The sequence below is a fragment of the Anabas testudineus genome, chromosome 22, assembly GCF_900324465.2.
Source record: "Anabas testudineus chromosome 22, fAnaTes1.2, whole genome shotgun sequence".
In the NCBI taxonomy this organism is placed as follows: Eukaryota; Metazoa; Chordata; class Actinopteri; order Anabantiformes; family Anabantidae; genus Anabas; species Anabas testudineus.
In genome coordinates, this window is record NC_046630.1 from 11,838,810 (window position 1) to 11,855,802 (window position 16,993).

General features: G+C 39.0%; 2 protein-coding genes across 5 annotated transcripts; both read left to right on the forward strand.

The window, feature by feature from the left end:
* Window positions 1-4,399, forward strand: slc2a11l (solute carrier family 2 member 11, like). 3 transcript variants are annotated; one of them, XM_026340535.1, is made up of 12 exons: window positions 1-87; window positions 401-500; window positions 641-801; window positions 897-1,021; window positions 1,219-1,348; window positions 1,999-2,147; window positions 2,260-2,447; window positions 2,772-2,882; window positions 3,137-3,238; window positions 3,354-3,429; window positions 3,522-3,649; window positions 3,877-4,399. In XM_026340535.1, the coding sequence occupies exons 3-12, from the start codon at window positions 746-748 to the stop codon at window positions 4,081-4,083; spliced, it is 1,272 nt and encodes a 423-aa protein (XP_026196320.1). In that variant the 5' UTR covers window positions 1-87; window positions 401-500; window positions 641-745; the 3' UTR covers window positions 4,084-4,399. The 3 variants fall into 3 exon arrangements, with proteins under 3 accessions (XP_026196320.1, XP_026196322.1, XP_026196321.1); XM_026340537.1 differs by having other exon boundaries at window positions 7-87; window positions 401-491; window positions 633-801; XM_026340536.2 differs by having other exon boundaries at window positions 8-87; window positions 420-500.
* A 2,033-nt stretch (window positions 4,400-6,432) lies between these two features.
* Window positions 6,433-11,946, forward strand: nt5c2l1 (5'-nucleotidase, cytosolic II, like 1). Of its 2 annotated transcripts, none has more exons than XM_026339162.1 (18): window positions 6,433-6,597; window positions 7,492-7,565; window positions 7,740-7,857; window positions 8,110-8,205; window positions 8,356-8,447; window positions 8,548-8,605; window positions 8,727-8,820; window positions 8,921-8,974; window positions 9,061-9,144; window positions 9,266-9,301; window positions 9,388-9,495; window positions 9,581-9,647; window positions 10,202-10,372; window positions 10,459-10,510; window positions 10,762-10,822; window positions 11,041-11,217; window positions 11,322-11,397; window positions 11,501-11,946. In XM_026339162.1, exons 1-17 carry the CDS (start codon window positions 6,545-6,547, stop codon window positions 11,394-11,396), a joined length of 1,470 nt encoding a protein of 489 aa, XP_026194947.1. In that variant the 5' UTR covers window positions 6,433-6,544; the 3' UTR covers window position 11,397; window positions 11,501-11,946. The 2 variants fall into 2 exon arrangements, with proteins under 2 accessions (XP_026194947.1, XP_026194948.1); XM_026339163.1 differs by having other exon boundaries at window positions 11,504-11,946.
* The last annotated feature ends 5,047 nt before the right edge of the window (window positions 11,947-16,993 follow it).

Below are 16,993 nucleotides of genomic sequence, written 5' to 3' on the forward strand. Positions count from 1 at the left end.
CACAAATTTAATGTTTGAATGGTGTGAAGACACAACACACACAACAGCGACCACACTCCGACGATGTCACAGTACTTAACACTCCTGGTAGGTAACACTTTATTATTTTGTGTCTCCGTTTCACACTTTTTTCTTTATGGCTGCTTATGTGAATGCCAAGGTTTAAAACAGGCTCGAGTAAATGAGAAATAAGCCAAATACTAAGTTTAATTAAATGCTCTGAGTGATTGCTGGAGCTTGCAGAACCAACATGAATAATTTAACATAGACAGTGACAAATGTAAGCTTTGGGAAATGTGTTAATGGAAATGCACAATTTATTGTTTGATACCAAAGAAGAAACACGATTTACATTTGCATTTGCTGAATTTCTAACCACTCAAACGCTGAATTTATTCAGCTGAACTATCCTGTTGTAGTTGCTGCCATTTTTGTTTCTGGCATCGGTGGAACCTTCCAGTATGGATTCTGTATATCTGTGATGAATTCCCCCTTCTGATGTAAGTGGCATTACATCAAGAAATCATGATAAAACATCAAGAAATGTAGTGATCAAGCAGTTATTTATATTTTCCACAGCTACAAAAGACATGTCCCCTGTACTGGAGTAACTAACTAACTGCACATGTGATCATTTCAGTTTATAAAGGAGCTGGTGAACCAAACATGTCTGCACAGATACGGTGTCTCCTTGGAGCACTGGCAAGTCTCTCTGATCTGGTCCTTCACTCTATCTGTTTTCTGCATGGGGGGGTTAGTGGGGTCACTTGTGGCGGGTCACCTGCTGTCAACGCTTGGCAGGTCAGTGTTAACTTACAGAAAACTCTTAGTGTGTGTTTGAAAGAACAGCCTCAGGCGCCAACACTGAGCTCTCTCTCTCTCGCTCTTTCCCACAGAAAGAAATGTCTTTTATTAAACAACTTTGCGGCTCTATTTGGATCTGCGCTGATGCTCTTCAGCCAAACAGCCATGTCCTTTGAGATGATCATGGTGGGACGATTTCTCTATGGCCTAAATGCAGGTAAACTTTCTGTATGAGAAAACCTTTTACGACTTTTTATTTTCTTCATGAATGACTGTTCATCAATCTTGACTCCACCCTGCAATCAATTTCTATTTATACTTTAACTATTATATACCATAAGTTCATTTATCACCCAGTTATTGATCTGTATTGACCTTTCTGAAAATGTATAATTGCTTTGTGTACAACTCTAGGAGTGGGCCTCTCAGCTCATTCCATGTACCTCATTGAATGTGCCCCCAAGAGGCTGCGAGGGATGGCGGGCGTGACCATCGCTACCTTTGTCTCCTTGGGGAAGTTCTGCGGTCAGCTGCTGGGGATCAGGTGTGGTGTCCAGTGTCATAGTTAGTGTGGAGAGTCAAACGTGTGGTCAGGTGGTTCAAATGCCCACTCACATGAGAACACAACGTTTATGTCATCCTCTCAGTAGAAGAACGGAGGAACATGTTCATCATCTTAATTCCAACTTCCAGTCTATAACTTTAATAAGTGGAACATAAGTGGAACATTTTCTGCTAAGTCTGTATAGATACACAGTTGCTGTTTTGGTGTAATTCAGTAAATTACATAATGACATGCCTCAAGAACCACAGCAAAAAAATCTGTAAATTATCAAGCTCCTGCTCAGTGACATGAAACACTGATGCAACAACTTGTTGGAGCCACCTCAGTGTGAACAATGTGACAAATATCCGAAGAATCAGATAGTTAAAGGGTGTAAGTCACTGTATCGTCGAAAGAGAAGCTTTGTTCCACTCATATGCTCTTCATAAAGAAAAACACTTGCTGGACTTTGTGTTTAGTTGTAATTAGCAAACAAGCCAAAAGGTGCGAGATAAGACATTTCAGTGCTGTAAATGCTAAAAAGAAGTGAACTGCCCTCTGACCACTTATGCTCCTGACTTTTGTTTTCCCTAATCTCATTAATAAACTTGGTGTGACATCCTGATAATCATTGCTCATTGCCATTTCAGTGAGTTGCTCGGTACAGAAGACAGTTGGCCCTGGCTGCTCGGCTTCAACGGTTTCACCGCGTTACTTCAGCTCTCCACCCTGCCCTTCCTGCCAGAGTCTCCCAACTTCCTGCTCCTGGAGAGAGGAGATGAACAGGCCTGTGATGATGGTGAGAGGAAGCATTTTTGCCCTCAAATAGATTCCTGTTTTTTTTATTTGTAAGCTTAGCTTTGGTGCGATGTCGTTCACACGAATCTGCTGCTTTGTTGTCCCCCCTTCAGCTCTCAAGAAACTATGGGGCAACAAGAACTACAGCAACGAGATAGAGGAGATGCTGAAGGAGAAAGCTGCTCAGCAGGACGTTGGCAGCTTCTCAGTGATGGAGATTATTAAAAACCAAACAGTCCGCTGGCAGCTTCTCACCATCGTTGTTACCTTTGTCACACTGCAGCTCTGTGGCATCAATGCAGTAAGTTATTATGTAACACACTCAGCGAGTTAAATGTTAACTACAGTTAGAGCTGCAGAGACTCACATGATCTAGGACTGAATGAGTGTGTATGGAAATCATTACGTTACTGCATTTCCATTTGAAAGCATAAAAGGAGCAGTACTAAAACTAAAATGAAAACACAAATGACTTGTTACAAACTAATTTTACTTAATGAAAAATCAGTGAAGTGAGGTTAGTGAACTATCTTCCCATTATTCTCTCTGCACCACAGCCTGGCCTGCGTATTTTAAGCACAACTCTTAATCTGAATGTTTTTATTTTGTGGGTTTCACTCCCCAGGTGTACTTTTATTCTTTTGATGTGTTTCGTGCGGCAGGAATCCAAGAACACCAGTTACGTTACTCCGCCTTGGGAACAGGGCTGTGTGAGTTTTTCACCTCGCTGGCATGTGTAAGTCCCTTTTCACTGATGATTTTTCTTTTTTTCTGTTTGGTCCAATGTCCATGTCCTGACATGGCCTATTTTCTTTTCCTAGTTTAAGAAAAGTATTGAAAACAAAGTCTTAAGTTAAACCCTAGTTATCTCAGGCTGCTTTCTCTGACTATCAAACACCTATGACACCTGTCTTAAGGTGTGGTTATAGCTCCCCCATGTGGTTCACGACTGAAAATGCTTTTTGTCTCGTTTCCTTTTTGCTGTTGCAGTTTCTGATAGTTGAGAGCACAGGGAAAAAAGTCCTGATGTACAGAGGATACATGGGTATGTCTGCAACACTGGTTCTCCTCATCATCACTCTGTACCTGCAAGTGAGTCAAACCAAAACTATCCCGTGTTTGCTTCATGTTCTGATGCTTTAAAACCTGAAGTGATGGTGTAACTTTAAAATGTGTGCAGACTAACAGAGCTTTTGATTTTCTTCAGACTTACGTGTCTTGGATTCCCTACTGCAGCATGATCTTCATTTTTATGTTCATATTCTTTTTTTCCAGTGGACCAGGTATGTTTATCAATCAGGATCTTAGTTATTTATGAACCATTTTCATTTTAACTCTACACAGTATGCACACACCCCTGTGCTCTCGCCCACAGCTGGAGTAACAGCTGCTCTTCCAGGAGAACTCTTCACTCAGTCTTTTAAAGCAGCTGGATTCACGATTAGCTGTTCTCTCAACTGGTTGGGACTGTTTTTGCTAGGGATGCTCTTCCCCATTATGGTGGTAAGCACATCATTGTCTTGTTAAAATTGATCAAAGATCAGTGGAGTGTTTGCACAGACTGACTGCAAAAAAACATGCATCACAGCCTGAGCTTTGTGAATTTAATCAGAAATATACTGATAAGAGTGAGGCTCTCACTTTGTTTGCTGTTTCCTAAAGTGAAAATAATTATTACAAAAAACAGTCTCTCTGACCCACAAATGTCCTTCAACCCTCTTCCTTTCCAGGAGAATCTGGATTACTTTTGCTTTCTCATATTCCTGTTCTTCTGCACCGTCTGTGGGTTGTTTGTGAGGTTCAACGTCCCCGAGACTAAGAATAGGACAGCGCTGGAGATCGCCACAGAGTTTCAGAAGATACACTGTAAATCACAGACAAAAGATTTAGCTGCAAACGAACTCAAAGAAATCAAAACGTGCGAGACCAAATTCTGATCCTGTCCAAATACTTTGGCAAATCAAAATGCTGTGCATGTGTTTGTCTGTGTTGATTTAATGATCACTGATTGTGATCTTAACCATACATGCTTACAATAACCTGTGAGCTTCTTTGTGTTTTTATATTTAACAATGTTACTTAAAAGTCATGAATAGGTGATTTTAGTGTTATATTTATATTTGTCATTACTGAAAAACAATTCTTATTATTATCAAATCTGTATTCGTTCTTGGACAGATCTTAATCACTCACCATTATTTTTAATGTTTTGTTTTTTATGTTTTTGTCAGTAAAAGTCAATCCATACATCAATGATCACTCATTATTTAAGTATTTGCATCTGTGCAGCTGCATGCTTTTTCATCCCATGCAGGAAACATTTCTTCTCACAGTGTTTTAGTTTTAGTTTAGTTTCAGTCTCTAAGTGGTCCGTGCTAAGTGTATGTTGTCATTCCTGGAGGGCAGCTACAGCGTGTAAAGTGTGACAGCATAGTGAGCCCGATGCAGATTAAGATCGCAGGACGTTTCTGTTTTTAGCTTGTAGGTGAATCAGGTTTGCATTGACTTAGTATAAGGATAAATCTAAGGCTTAATTTAGCAGAGGATGGGCCTGATTCTTGTTGGTTTTCATGTCAAACAGCAACAGTGAGTGCAACGTAGCGTAATTAGATGTAACTCTGGATGAAACCATTGCAGATAAATAATAATCCACAAAGTAATCATGCATTTTCAGAAGAGTCAACAAAGATCAATAGCAGGGCACTGCTATCACTTCCCTTTATTATTTATATATCTGTGAGTCTCTCAGCTCACACAGTGTGCTCCCATGAGGCTGCGAGGCGTACTGAGTGTGACCATCAACACTTTTGTCTCCTCAGGGGAGTTCTGTGTGAGTCTAAAAATTGAATTACACTGGAATCACTGCACATGGCAAAGGGTTTGACAGGTTGCACTGCAAATCTGGAGAATGACAGGAACTCGTTACAGTCTTAGTAGGTGAACACGTTATTTCATATCTGAAAATAACAAGTGCAGCCATGTGAACTGTTTCCTGTTGCATGTATGGTGAGGAACTCCTTTCAACGTTAAACTGTCCGAAGTGAGTATCAGCTTGAGTGAAAAGACAGGGCAGGGTTCATCTTGGCCCTTGAGGCTTCGGCCCTGGAAGTTATCAGTGGGGTCAACATGTTGTAAATGGAGGCTCAACAGATCAGTATCACACCATCCAGTGTCCAGTTGCATAAGCACAACTGCATTGTGTATGTTCATCTACAAGAAATGTGTGTTTACCTACTACTGCAACAGCTGTTGTGGAGAATAACTAAGTATATTTAAGTATATTTATTCAGCACTTTAATTGAATTGTTCCATGTTGTGCAAATATTTTGCCTATTACATTATTTCAACAATGTTTTTATACACAAATAGTATCCTAATCTTATAAAATATGGTGAATTAAAGATCTCTCCGGCAGTTAATAGGTAAATTGCCTTTATCATTGGTCACACAGACATACAGCTGACATATATTATAAAGTGTCACTGTAATATTTAACACTGGTAGAGATGTTTCTGCATGTATAATGCTGTTATTTAGTTTCAGGACCATGACAGGACACCACACATTCAACAAGAGATCTTTACATAAAACAGCACATTGGATAATAAAAAAATAAAAAAAACTTGGATATGTTTAACAAGCATAAGGTCCAGTCCAGTCCTGTCGTACAATCAAACTGTTGATGATAAATAGAATATAGTTAAAAGCTGTTTTCCACTGTGATTCTTGAACATTAAAACACATAATAAAGGCTCCTTATCAATTAAACTACTCACACTTTTAATTCTTCTTAGTTCTTCTGTACTAAACGTGAAGCATTTAAATCAGCGTATAATGAGCAATAAAATAAAGTTAATCTAATTTCAAATGTATTGAAGGCCTATTAATAAAAGTGCACACGGACTAATTGGAGAAGTTGTGCCTCACTCAGCGCTGCAGATGTTTCTTCATGTTGGTCATTGATGTTTGCGCCAACTATAAGAACACGTTACTAGTACTGTGTGTACTTCTGCTGTGCAGTTTATGGTCAAACTAGAGCCAAATGAATCATTGCTTTTTTGCTTTGATGAAGATAGCGGAGCTGCAGGAACTGACAAGTCATCGGGGAACTCCTAGAATTTACGCAGGCGCGCAGGTCGGGCACATGTGCGCGCCCCTGATAACACAATCTAAGAAAAGTCATTCTGGACGCATGGTGTCAACAGAAAAGTGTCAGAGGCTGAGTACGCAGTCTCTGACATCATCGACATGCATGAAGTCAGGGAGGAGTTACAGCCACGCCCACAATATTTGGACAGTTTGACGGGTGAAAGGGGGACGAGGAGCACAACACGCTGCATGTGGCCTCAGAGGACACAGCTGGACATCAAGCTTTGACCTGCGCCGACGCTGGACGACATGGACAGAGACACCGACGAGAAGCAGAGCTTGAAGAGAGACATCGACCAAAAGTGGGTCATTTTAATCCAGATATAATATATAGTAGATATAATAATACAGCAGAGCTAATTAAACATCAGTCAAACTAAATCATATTATTTTATTTGCAATTTGAGGTGAATATTGACTTGATGCATGCTTTTAAATACTGATCTTCTGTGTGACACTGCTCACCTGCCTTTGTCCTCTAAGGTTGTAATATTATCCCAGTTAGTGCTTCAGCATCAGCAACACCAGCTTCTTTTCCAGCTTTTATTTACTCAGCAGCAGAAGCACATGCAAAAAAAAAACAAAAAATCATGCAAATTATTTACAGCAGCTCTGTATGTATGGAAGGCCAGAGTGGTGTGAGATGGGGCCATCCAGAGTGGAGTTGCCGCACATGGGGCCTCTCTTCTTCTTTCAGGGTGTCACTGATAAAAACCAGTGAGTGAAACAGGAAGCTATTTACCGTTGCACCAGTGGACACAACCATCAGTTAAAAAGACATCATGCATCCTTTTTTTTATTTTTGGGATACTCTGCTGATAATTAGCACTCATTTAAAAAACCGATAGCTGAAGGTAATGATACCATCTCTGGCCTCCACCCAACCACACCCCTGTGCTGTAAGGACTAGGTGGTCAGGAAAGACAGACCAGGAGTCAAAAACTGGAACAAGGTGATAGAGGTGAAGATTCAGCTAAAGCTACTTACATTCAGTGATGCAACAGCCGTTTAATCGACCACAGACAACACCAAAGCATGCCGAGCAAACAAGCTGATAAACACAGAGTGTGTGTGTGTGTGTGTGTGTGTGCGTGCTGCAGCTGATCCATAAGAAACCTCATTCAGACAAAGAATGAACATATTTTCCTGGTCATGTGTCCGCAGACGTCAGCTGTTTGTGTTGTGTTTGATCGCAGGGTGTTTGTCAACCGAAATGTGACACTGGAAAACATCAAATGCTATGGCTTTGACATGGACTACACGCTGGCGAGTAAGTGAAGCCGTCACCATGAGAGAAGGTCCTGCATGTGTGTAACGTGTCTGATTAGAAATGAACACCATTCATCTCTGCTGAATTCTTTACTTTAACTTCAGAATAGTTAATAAGTGTGTGTGTGTGTGTTTGTGTGTGTGTGTGTGTGTGTGTGTGCCTGGTTGCTTGTAGTATATAAGTCTCCTGAATATGAGAGCCTGGGCTTTGAGCTGATGAGAGACAGAATGGTGTCTGTCGGATACCCTCATGAGATGCTCCGCTACACCTACGACCCCAGCTTCCCCACACGGTGAGTTTAACTAGTCTACTACTGCAACTGAGGATTCAAGTCACAATAAAATAAAAAATAAAAAACTTTTTTAAGTTGTCGTGTTGATGGAGTGGGATTGTATTACATTTCCTGCAGTTTGTCTAGTGTAATCATCACCAATCAATGATAAATTAAATAAAAAGGAATTAACTCATCGAGCTCACTAAAGCCAGTAGTTTGTATAATACAATCTTGTGAACCCTTTCTCCATTTTTATTTTCTCACTTCCAGTGGTTTAGTGATTGACACCACATACGGGAACCTTCTGAAGGTGGACACGAATGGGAATATTTTACTCTGCAGCCACGGCTTCAAGTTCCTCAAAGGGTAAAGTGAAACTTTATGGGGAGTACAGCACAAAGTTGTGGGCATACAGGAAATACTACTGTTTCTCACTACACTTATTTAATAACCTTTTCACAATAAGATTTTGTATTCAAGCTTATTAACACAGCCTATTCTATTTCTTTTCAACAGAGAAGATATTCACAAATACTACCCCAAAAAGTTCATTCAAAGGGACGATACCGACCGCTTTTACATTCTTAACACACTCTTCAATCTGTCAGGTATAAAATTGACCTCTTCTATCACTATAAAAATCATAAATATAATCTAATATACAACAAAAAGAAGGTAAAGTAACTCGTGTTTCCATGCTCTTTACAGAGACTTATCTCTACACCTGCCTTGTGGACTTTTTTACCAGATGCACCAGATACACAAAGTGCGTGAAGACATTTCATTATGTCCATAAGTTTGACTGTTTCTGTCCTTTTTTTTTTGCAGTATTATAAATTAACACATGAACTAGGTGTTAAACAAACACGCATCTCTATTTCTTCCAGCCTCCTGAAAGGTTACCAGTACGGTGATTTGTTCATGTCCTTCAGAAGCATGTTCCACGATGTCCGAGACGCGATGGATTTCATTCACAATTCAGTGATTTAACACAACATACTGTGACATTTTGTATGACAGATGCTGCAGATGTCTGTTTATGATATGATGATGATAACTGTTACATCTGTGTGTTGTTTAGGGGACACTGAAAGAGCAAACCATCAAGAATTTGGAGAAATATGTCATTAAGGACGTGAGTTATGCACCAAGATCTATTTTAATGTTGGGGAAAAATGATGAAATGATGAAATCCTGAAAAAAGAAATGTTTTCTTTACAGCCCAAAATCCCACTACTCTTGACCCAGATTAAAGAGGTTGCTAAGGTGTTTCTGGCCACTAACAGTGATTACAACTACACTGAGGTGAGCTGCTTAACTTGTGTTGTACCACAACTAAATACTCACAGTAGAACAAATCATATCAACATAAACTTGACGTTCAAAATGACAAATCATTCTCATATTTTCTTCCCTCTTCATCAAGGTCATTATGAAATATCTACTTGAAAATAACACAAATGTAAGATTGTTTTCATTTTGGTTGCAACATTTAGAAATGGTTCATTTGAGAATGTCATCGGAATCTAACATTAGTTTTTATTTTAGCCCGGAAGTTCAAAAAAGTCCTGGCGCTCTTACTTCGACCTCATTAACGTGGACACCAGAAAGCCCCTGTTCTTTGCTGAGGGGACTGTGCTGAGACAAGTGGACACTGTACGAACAAGCTTTCATACTGTAGATGCACATTTTAATGTGGAACCACAGCAGGTTTCAATATTATGCTGTATTTTGGATACAGGACACAGGAAAACTTCGCATTGGGACTTACACCGGCGGTCTCCAGCACGGCACCGTGTACTCCGGGGGTAAGATCCAGAATATTTAATTTTTGTGTTTTTATTTGGACTTTTTGAGTTTTAGAAGTTGTAGTAAACATTTTCTACTAATTTAGCTGTGATTAAGCCATCTGCAAAATGCTTCCTTCTTCTTCAGTGGTTCTGTACAGTTTGTTGTGGTAAATCTTGGTAATGACTAATGAATACTGTGAAATATTTAAACCAAGTACACTTTTTTTGTTTTCCAAATATCACCATCACTATTTACTTTACTTAATATGAAGTCTGCACTATTTTATTGAACACTATATAAAGATTGTGAAGCAACAGGGCTTCACACCTACAGACCGCGGCTGTAAATTGGTTTTAAATTAATATTCTGTGCAAATACACATATACACTTAGTACACTAAATATACACAAGTTTTCCTTTGAAAACCAACTGTATGTAGTTTTTTATTAATAAATTATTATTTAATTCACAGGAGTTCTATCAGATTTTGCTGTTTCTGGGGTCAAATTCTGAGACCATGTGGATGCACTTTTACTTGGTTATTGTCTCATTTAGTTTTTTCTGGTTGCAGGTTCCTCTGACATCGTTTGTGATCTGCTGGATGTCAAAGGTAAGGACATCCTCTATGTTGGAGACCACATCTTTGGCGACATCCTCAAGTCTAAGAAACGCCAGGGCTGGAAAACGTTTCTGGTCGTACCAGAACTCGCCAAGGAGCTACAGCTGTGGGAGGAGAAGAAAAGTAAGAACGAGCTCCATCAACACTTCACTAATTTACTGGTAATGGGTGGCTTCCAAAGGTTTTTAGGACTTTTTCTGGTTTTGCAGATATTTTTGAGGAGATGAAACGTCTGGATGTCTTCTTAGCTGAATATTACAAGTGAGTTTATTTAATTAACATTTAAAAAACAAGCCCTAGCAATTTAGGATTATTTGAGTTGATGTGGAACAAATGTTCATGAATCATTTATATTTAAAGTTCATATCTAATCATATGCATAATACATTAAATCTGTATGAGAATACATAACATAGACACGTTACAGTGGACGTGTAGTTTTATTCATGTCTTTGTTGTCAGGTGATACAGTGTTGTGGATGTTAACTGTTGCCTTTGTTTGTGGCTTGAAGGAACCTGGATAGTGGCAATCAAGACTGTCCTGACATCAATGCCATCCAGACCCGAATAAAGGTGAGCATGAAATGGTGACAGAGAACAGGTGAACCTCAGGTTCATCAGCTGGAGTAATGAGACATTATAAATAGGTTCCATTTGTACATTGCACCAAAGTAATAATTATAAAATACTGCATTACTGGAGAAGAACAGCTTTGACTCCGTCTCAGGTTGCTTTCTTCTCTTGTTTCTCTGCCCATGTTGTTTTGCTGACATGGTTGTTTGTGCTCGCAGGTGCTGACCTACAGGATGGACATGTCCTATGGCCAGATGGGAAGCCTCCTGCGCAGCGGCTCCAGACAGACACTGTTTGCCAGCCAGCTTGTGCGTTACGCAGATCTTTACTCCTCCACTTGTGTCAACCTGCTGCACTACCCCTTCAATTACCTCTTCATGGCTCCTCCAGTCCTGGTCAGGCCTTTTCCCTCACACGTACACGAAAACAAAATACGCCAAGTAAACCTGGGCATTTTCATTAATAATCCTCGTGGTCATTGTTCATGTGGCTTTTTCAGATGCCTCATGAGTCAGCATCTGACTTTGCTCCATCAGACCTCCCAAACCATACTGTCGTGATGAACATATACTAAGGTTGTTATGTTGTGACTCATTTTACTTTCTCTTTACTGAATTCTGTCAACAGTTAAAACTGTTTCGGTTTCTTACAATCTTCTCTCTTACTGTTCTGAACTAGAAGAACACGCGACGACACTGCAGAAATCTTCCAGTGTGCTTCTACGTGCCGCCGACAGTCTCTCACTGACGAAGGCGAATCTTTGCATCGGTGCATGTACGAAGGGTTTGTTGCAGCCATGATGTGCCTCTGTACAAAAATGATATTCTGCCTGCTGCATATGAATTGCTATGAGATGTAACGTTTACGAAATAAACCTACTGAAGAAGAATGTTGAGTTTTAAGCTTTGAAGTAAAAACAGACTCAGGTTAATTGTAGATATGAGTGCAAATGTGTTTTTAGCAGTTTTTGTTAAATTGGCATGTAGTGATGCGTAAGTTATGCACTTTTATTCTGAGATTTGTGTAATGATTTCAAAGAATGAGCTATTTATTTGTTGCATTATTTGATTTAAACTGTCATTATCATTTCTTTTCATTGTCATTAAATACTTTTCACACACCAACATGGACGTTTGTTTATTGTGAGCATTAAAATATGAACATGACTGTGTTTCAGTGTGCCGGTAGCTTTTTGAACGTTTAATAGCAGGTTACAAATTTTTATGTACTTTTTATAACTATGAGTATCATGAATCCCACTGACCTCTACTTTGCTAAAGTGGAGACAGATATCTGGTAGACAGACACTGCAAAAAAAAAAGAAAAAAGTTTGACATGTTCCCACTGGATGGCAGTAAATCCTCTCAGCAACAGACCTCCAGCTCAGTCCTTGTATGGGAACTGACCAAGTGAGTCTAGACTATTCTCATTTTCTGCAAATAAATAATAATAAATAATAATAATTATAATAATAAATAAACTCGCATTAAGGTAAAGCATTTTTAGATTTTGCTTTTCCACAAGAAAGAACAACTGGTCTCAAATCTTAACACTAAACCTCAGCTGCTCATCTGAAGGCAGCTGGGTTACACTCATGGTTTTGTATTTACTAATAAAGCAGGTCACAAATCATTAAAACAAATATTTAGTTCTTGTCGTATGGCCATTAATAAAAAGAAGAAGATATTTTTGCTGCTTCTAACTCTTTTTATTTTCTCTTACACACACATTTTCCTCTCTCCCTCTTTCTTGTTGTGTGATATCAGAGCTCACTATGTGTTGTTTTTCCTGACGTTTCTTGCAGGGCTGACTGAAATGTGCGGAGTTGCACCGTTTTCCTGCTGTGCTCCTCGTTCACTCTGGTGAACGACTTCATAACTTCGCAGCAATCGTTCAATGCTCATGTGGCATCTGTCGCATCTTTGATATTGATGTTGCTGCGGCGGTGATTTTGGGTGAAGCTTCTCCTTGTGTCAGTGGAGTGCGAGGCGTCGTAGTCTGTTAAAGACATCTGGACATGATTCAACAACTGTGTAAGAATCTATTTGTAGTCTCTCTTTATCATTTTCTGTCAGTAAAGGTCTTTGAAGTGGAGACACTCACCCCTGCTCTGAATTAGACTTAAAACGATAGGGGCAAGTCCACATAAGGGTACACCCACTGCATTTATTGGTTCCTCCTCCTTGTTAACACACACACACACACACACACACACACACACACACACACACACACACGCGCTTCCTAGATGACTTCATTTCCTGCATCTGGGTTATTTTGGTTGATTTAGATTTCTCTCATCATTGTCCACTTGTCACCTGGACATAATATGTTTCTTTTTTCATTTTATTCAATTGGTCAAGTTTTATTTTCCCACTTCCAGCTTAACTTCTATTTTTAGTCGCTGTGCAACAAAACTAATCTCAGCTTTTTAATGCAATGTGGTAAAAATATAAAATCCTTGTACTGAATTTGATGCAATGCTCTTTATTTAAACTTTATTTTTAAAAATTGTGTGTCGATGAATGATTCTGTAAAAGCCATGTGAATACGTTCAGATCTTTGAATCTGCACTACAGCTCCTGTCCTTTGGATGGCATTAAACTGCCACTCTGCAGCAGACCGGAGGATGTGAGGAGATAATGATGACATTAGTGCTGACGCTTTGTAACCTCATTTTTCACTTAATAGACTAAAGGAAATGACAGGAATGGGTGTGACATGAATATCTTGCAATATGAATTCTGCAAATAAGTTTTTCTTTGCTTCAGAGTGTAGTATTTTCAACATTTTACCCCTTAACAGAGAAAAACAAACAATAAAAAATGAAAGAATCTGAACAATCTTGGGTGTAACTTTGCTTCTTTTTCCAATGGGAGTTAAACTTCTTGTAACCTAGAGCTGAAATCAACCTTTGGTCACACTTAACATACCCTGAAACACACACACACACACACACACACACACACACACACACACACACACACACACACAGATACACACCTTTTCTCATTCTGTGATCTCCATTCTTGCCCTTGCACACAATAAACACTTTAGTGCACTGTGGTATAAGAGCTGTCTCCTCAGCAGCAGAGGTGTGAAAAGTGTCACTTTCTCTGTACTGTTGTTTATAGTTTCACCCACATGTCAATCTGCAGAAATATCTGTTTTCCTTCAGAGGGATACAAGACCTCGTCACACTTTTAATCATCAGTTGATAATTGATAGAGAGAAAGGAGGCTGGTTATTTGTGCCAAGGCTTGAATGTTTTTTTTCGGATTTGAAGTGTAAATATTTAATTTTAAATTTACAGCGTGTGTGCAAAAACTGGGCGACAAACGAAGTACATAAAAATGATACTACTGCTGACATGTTTCAGCCCGAGGCCTTCCTCACCAACTTGTGGTTTCCATGATTAGAATTGTACGTTGCAGTTATTTACAGTGCAAAGAGATGTATGCTGATTCACATTCAAAACCAGTTTATTTACACGATACACTTGTTTCAGCTCTCCTACGTCTAAACGTTACGCCTTTTTTTAAAAAAAAAGAAAGAAAACCTGTTTACTGTACTATGTGACAGTATCTTCTGTTTCAGCTTTTTCCAAAAATGAAAGATTCCAACTTAAGACACCGTGTATTTAAACTGTGGCAGCAAACAGACAAATTTTATATGTCTAAGTAGGAATTTCTACATATTTCTTCTCCATTCACTCGAGCTATTTTAAACTATACTATTATCTATACAAAGTTTCACTGTAACAGTAAACAAAGATCTGTGGGTTTGAACGAATCTTTCTTGCATTTTTCCAAATTATAAGATTCAACAAATGTATGTTATATATTGACAATAAGGTACAAAAATATTGTGTAAACATTTTTACTTTTATTGAGTAACATCAATTGAAAAGAAAGCTGATCTGCGAAAATCAAAAACACACCCTAACAAAATGTATTTAGACTGTTGATATATATTTTCACAATCTTTTCATTTTCAGGTTAAAACCTGCTTCATAAGCATTTTTATGGCACAAAAACGTTTTGCACAGTTGTTTATTTGAAGCCTGAAGTCATTTTTACATCTTATATATCATTTGATTTCTTTTAAATATCATTTTACGTTTTGCATGTTTTGTTTAAGAAAACAACTTAAAGGCAACAACTGACCAACATGAATTTAATCGTCTTTATTCAGAGAAGTGACAAAATAAACTAATACAACATCTTCCTTCATCAGAAATGCAGAAACAAATGATTCGATACAAATATGCACTTAACTTTGTTCTACTTTTGGGTCAAATGTCTGAAGCACAGCTTTTACTTCCTCTCCAAAAAATCTTCTCAACAAATTCTCTTACAGTGATTTCATTTGTCTTTAATCTTCATTAGAAACTATGTAATGAAAACACATCCAGTCATGAACAGGCCCAAAAAGACAAAAAAGAAAAATAAGAAACACACACACACACACACACACACGTTTGTTTTATGTGAAGCAGTTTGACTACATTACGTTTTATACATTTAATGAAACACAGATGTCATTATCTCATTAGTTTGTGTTTCAGTCTGCACTGTGGCTTCTCTCATTTACATTCAGATGCTGCTCAAAAAGCACAGCTGACATGTTGGGTTTCATTGCAGGATACTTGCTGCTTTATGCAGTCAGATAGCTGCAGAAGCACCACCGTCCCCCATTCCACACATTCCAGGATTTCCCAGCAAGCATTGCAAGCAAGCCTAAACAAGTCACGTTCTTTACTCAGGGAGAATTTCACACAGTCAAGTGACCGAGGTCTCCTTTTGCTTTCCCTTCAGTGTGCAGCTACTTAAATAATCTTTAGATCTGAGTTGCTTCTCCCAAAAATCAGGACTGTTTCTCACATAACAGGACTTTGCTAAGTGGATTTTAAAGCACACACACAACAATCATTCTTTCACCTGAAACAGGGTCCTATAACAGGGTGGTCTGTGCCCCCCCCTCCCCAAAATATGCTTCCTTTCTGGTTTTAATAACCACTTGTGGCCTTCTGGGGCAGCTTGTGACTGCAACTGGACTGTGGTTAAACATTTCCACCCAGAGAAGTCTGCAAACAGTCATTAACACAAACAAACCTCTTTGCTCTCGTACCTGAGGCGAACACAGGAGCAGTGACACCTAATCCCAACGCAGGACAGAGAGGAAGGAGGAAAGAAGAAAGAAAGACAGACAGACACGTGAGGGGGAGAGAGGGCCTTGCTCCCTACATTCCTCCCAAATGTCCCCTCCCCCCATCGACCTGCTACCACTGAGGATGCTCAGAAGCACACACCACCACCACCACCACCCTTCTTTTTACTGTCACTGATCCACAGTGTTTTATATGATGACAAAACAACACACAGGTGAACAAAACTACACATTTAAATCAGACTCATTAGTAGTAAATCTAGACATTTTTTAAAAAGGAAGCTCAGATAAAGAGTACAGGTATTATCTTTGCCTGTTTATTTGCTCCTTATTAGTTTTTAGTTCACTTTTCATAATAAATCCTATTTCTAACGAGGTGTGAGGTACATTTAAAGGTGGGTAAATGACACCAGTATTATAGTTTTTGGTTTAATACACCATTTTGACTGTACTCACTACTTTAAATTTAGGTCACGGCAGCTGTCAGACTATAAATGCGTGTAAACTCTCTTTTGCTCCGTGCCACCACCTGCAATCAGTCATCAGTTCCACTTGTGCACAAACTTGTTTGAAACAAGCCCTTTAGCATCAGTTTAGCGCGAGCTGGGGCCAAATGCTATGACAATACTATTGCACTGCTAGAATGGATGGTACAGTAGTGCAACATTGTCAAAGCAGCTGACCTCAGCAGGTGTCAGCACGTGGACATGCATGGGTACAGCCATTCTTTACTGCCACACTCCAATTGCATTTAAAATACGCAACAATGCTATTTGTCCGCATGGGTGTCGACGAGAAACAGAAAAATTCAAATTTGGCAGAATAAAATTAGAATTTACCCAATTTATTTAGTGTTTAAGTGAGAATAGCTGTTAAATGTACATCTAGAATTGTAATTGAAAGGCATCACTACATCTACAACATAAAGCAGATTGATTTTTGATGTTTTTTATGCTAATAGGTGGAGACATTAATAACTGGCATACTTTTTCAAGACCACAC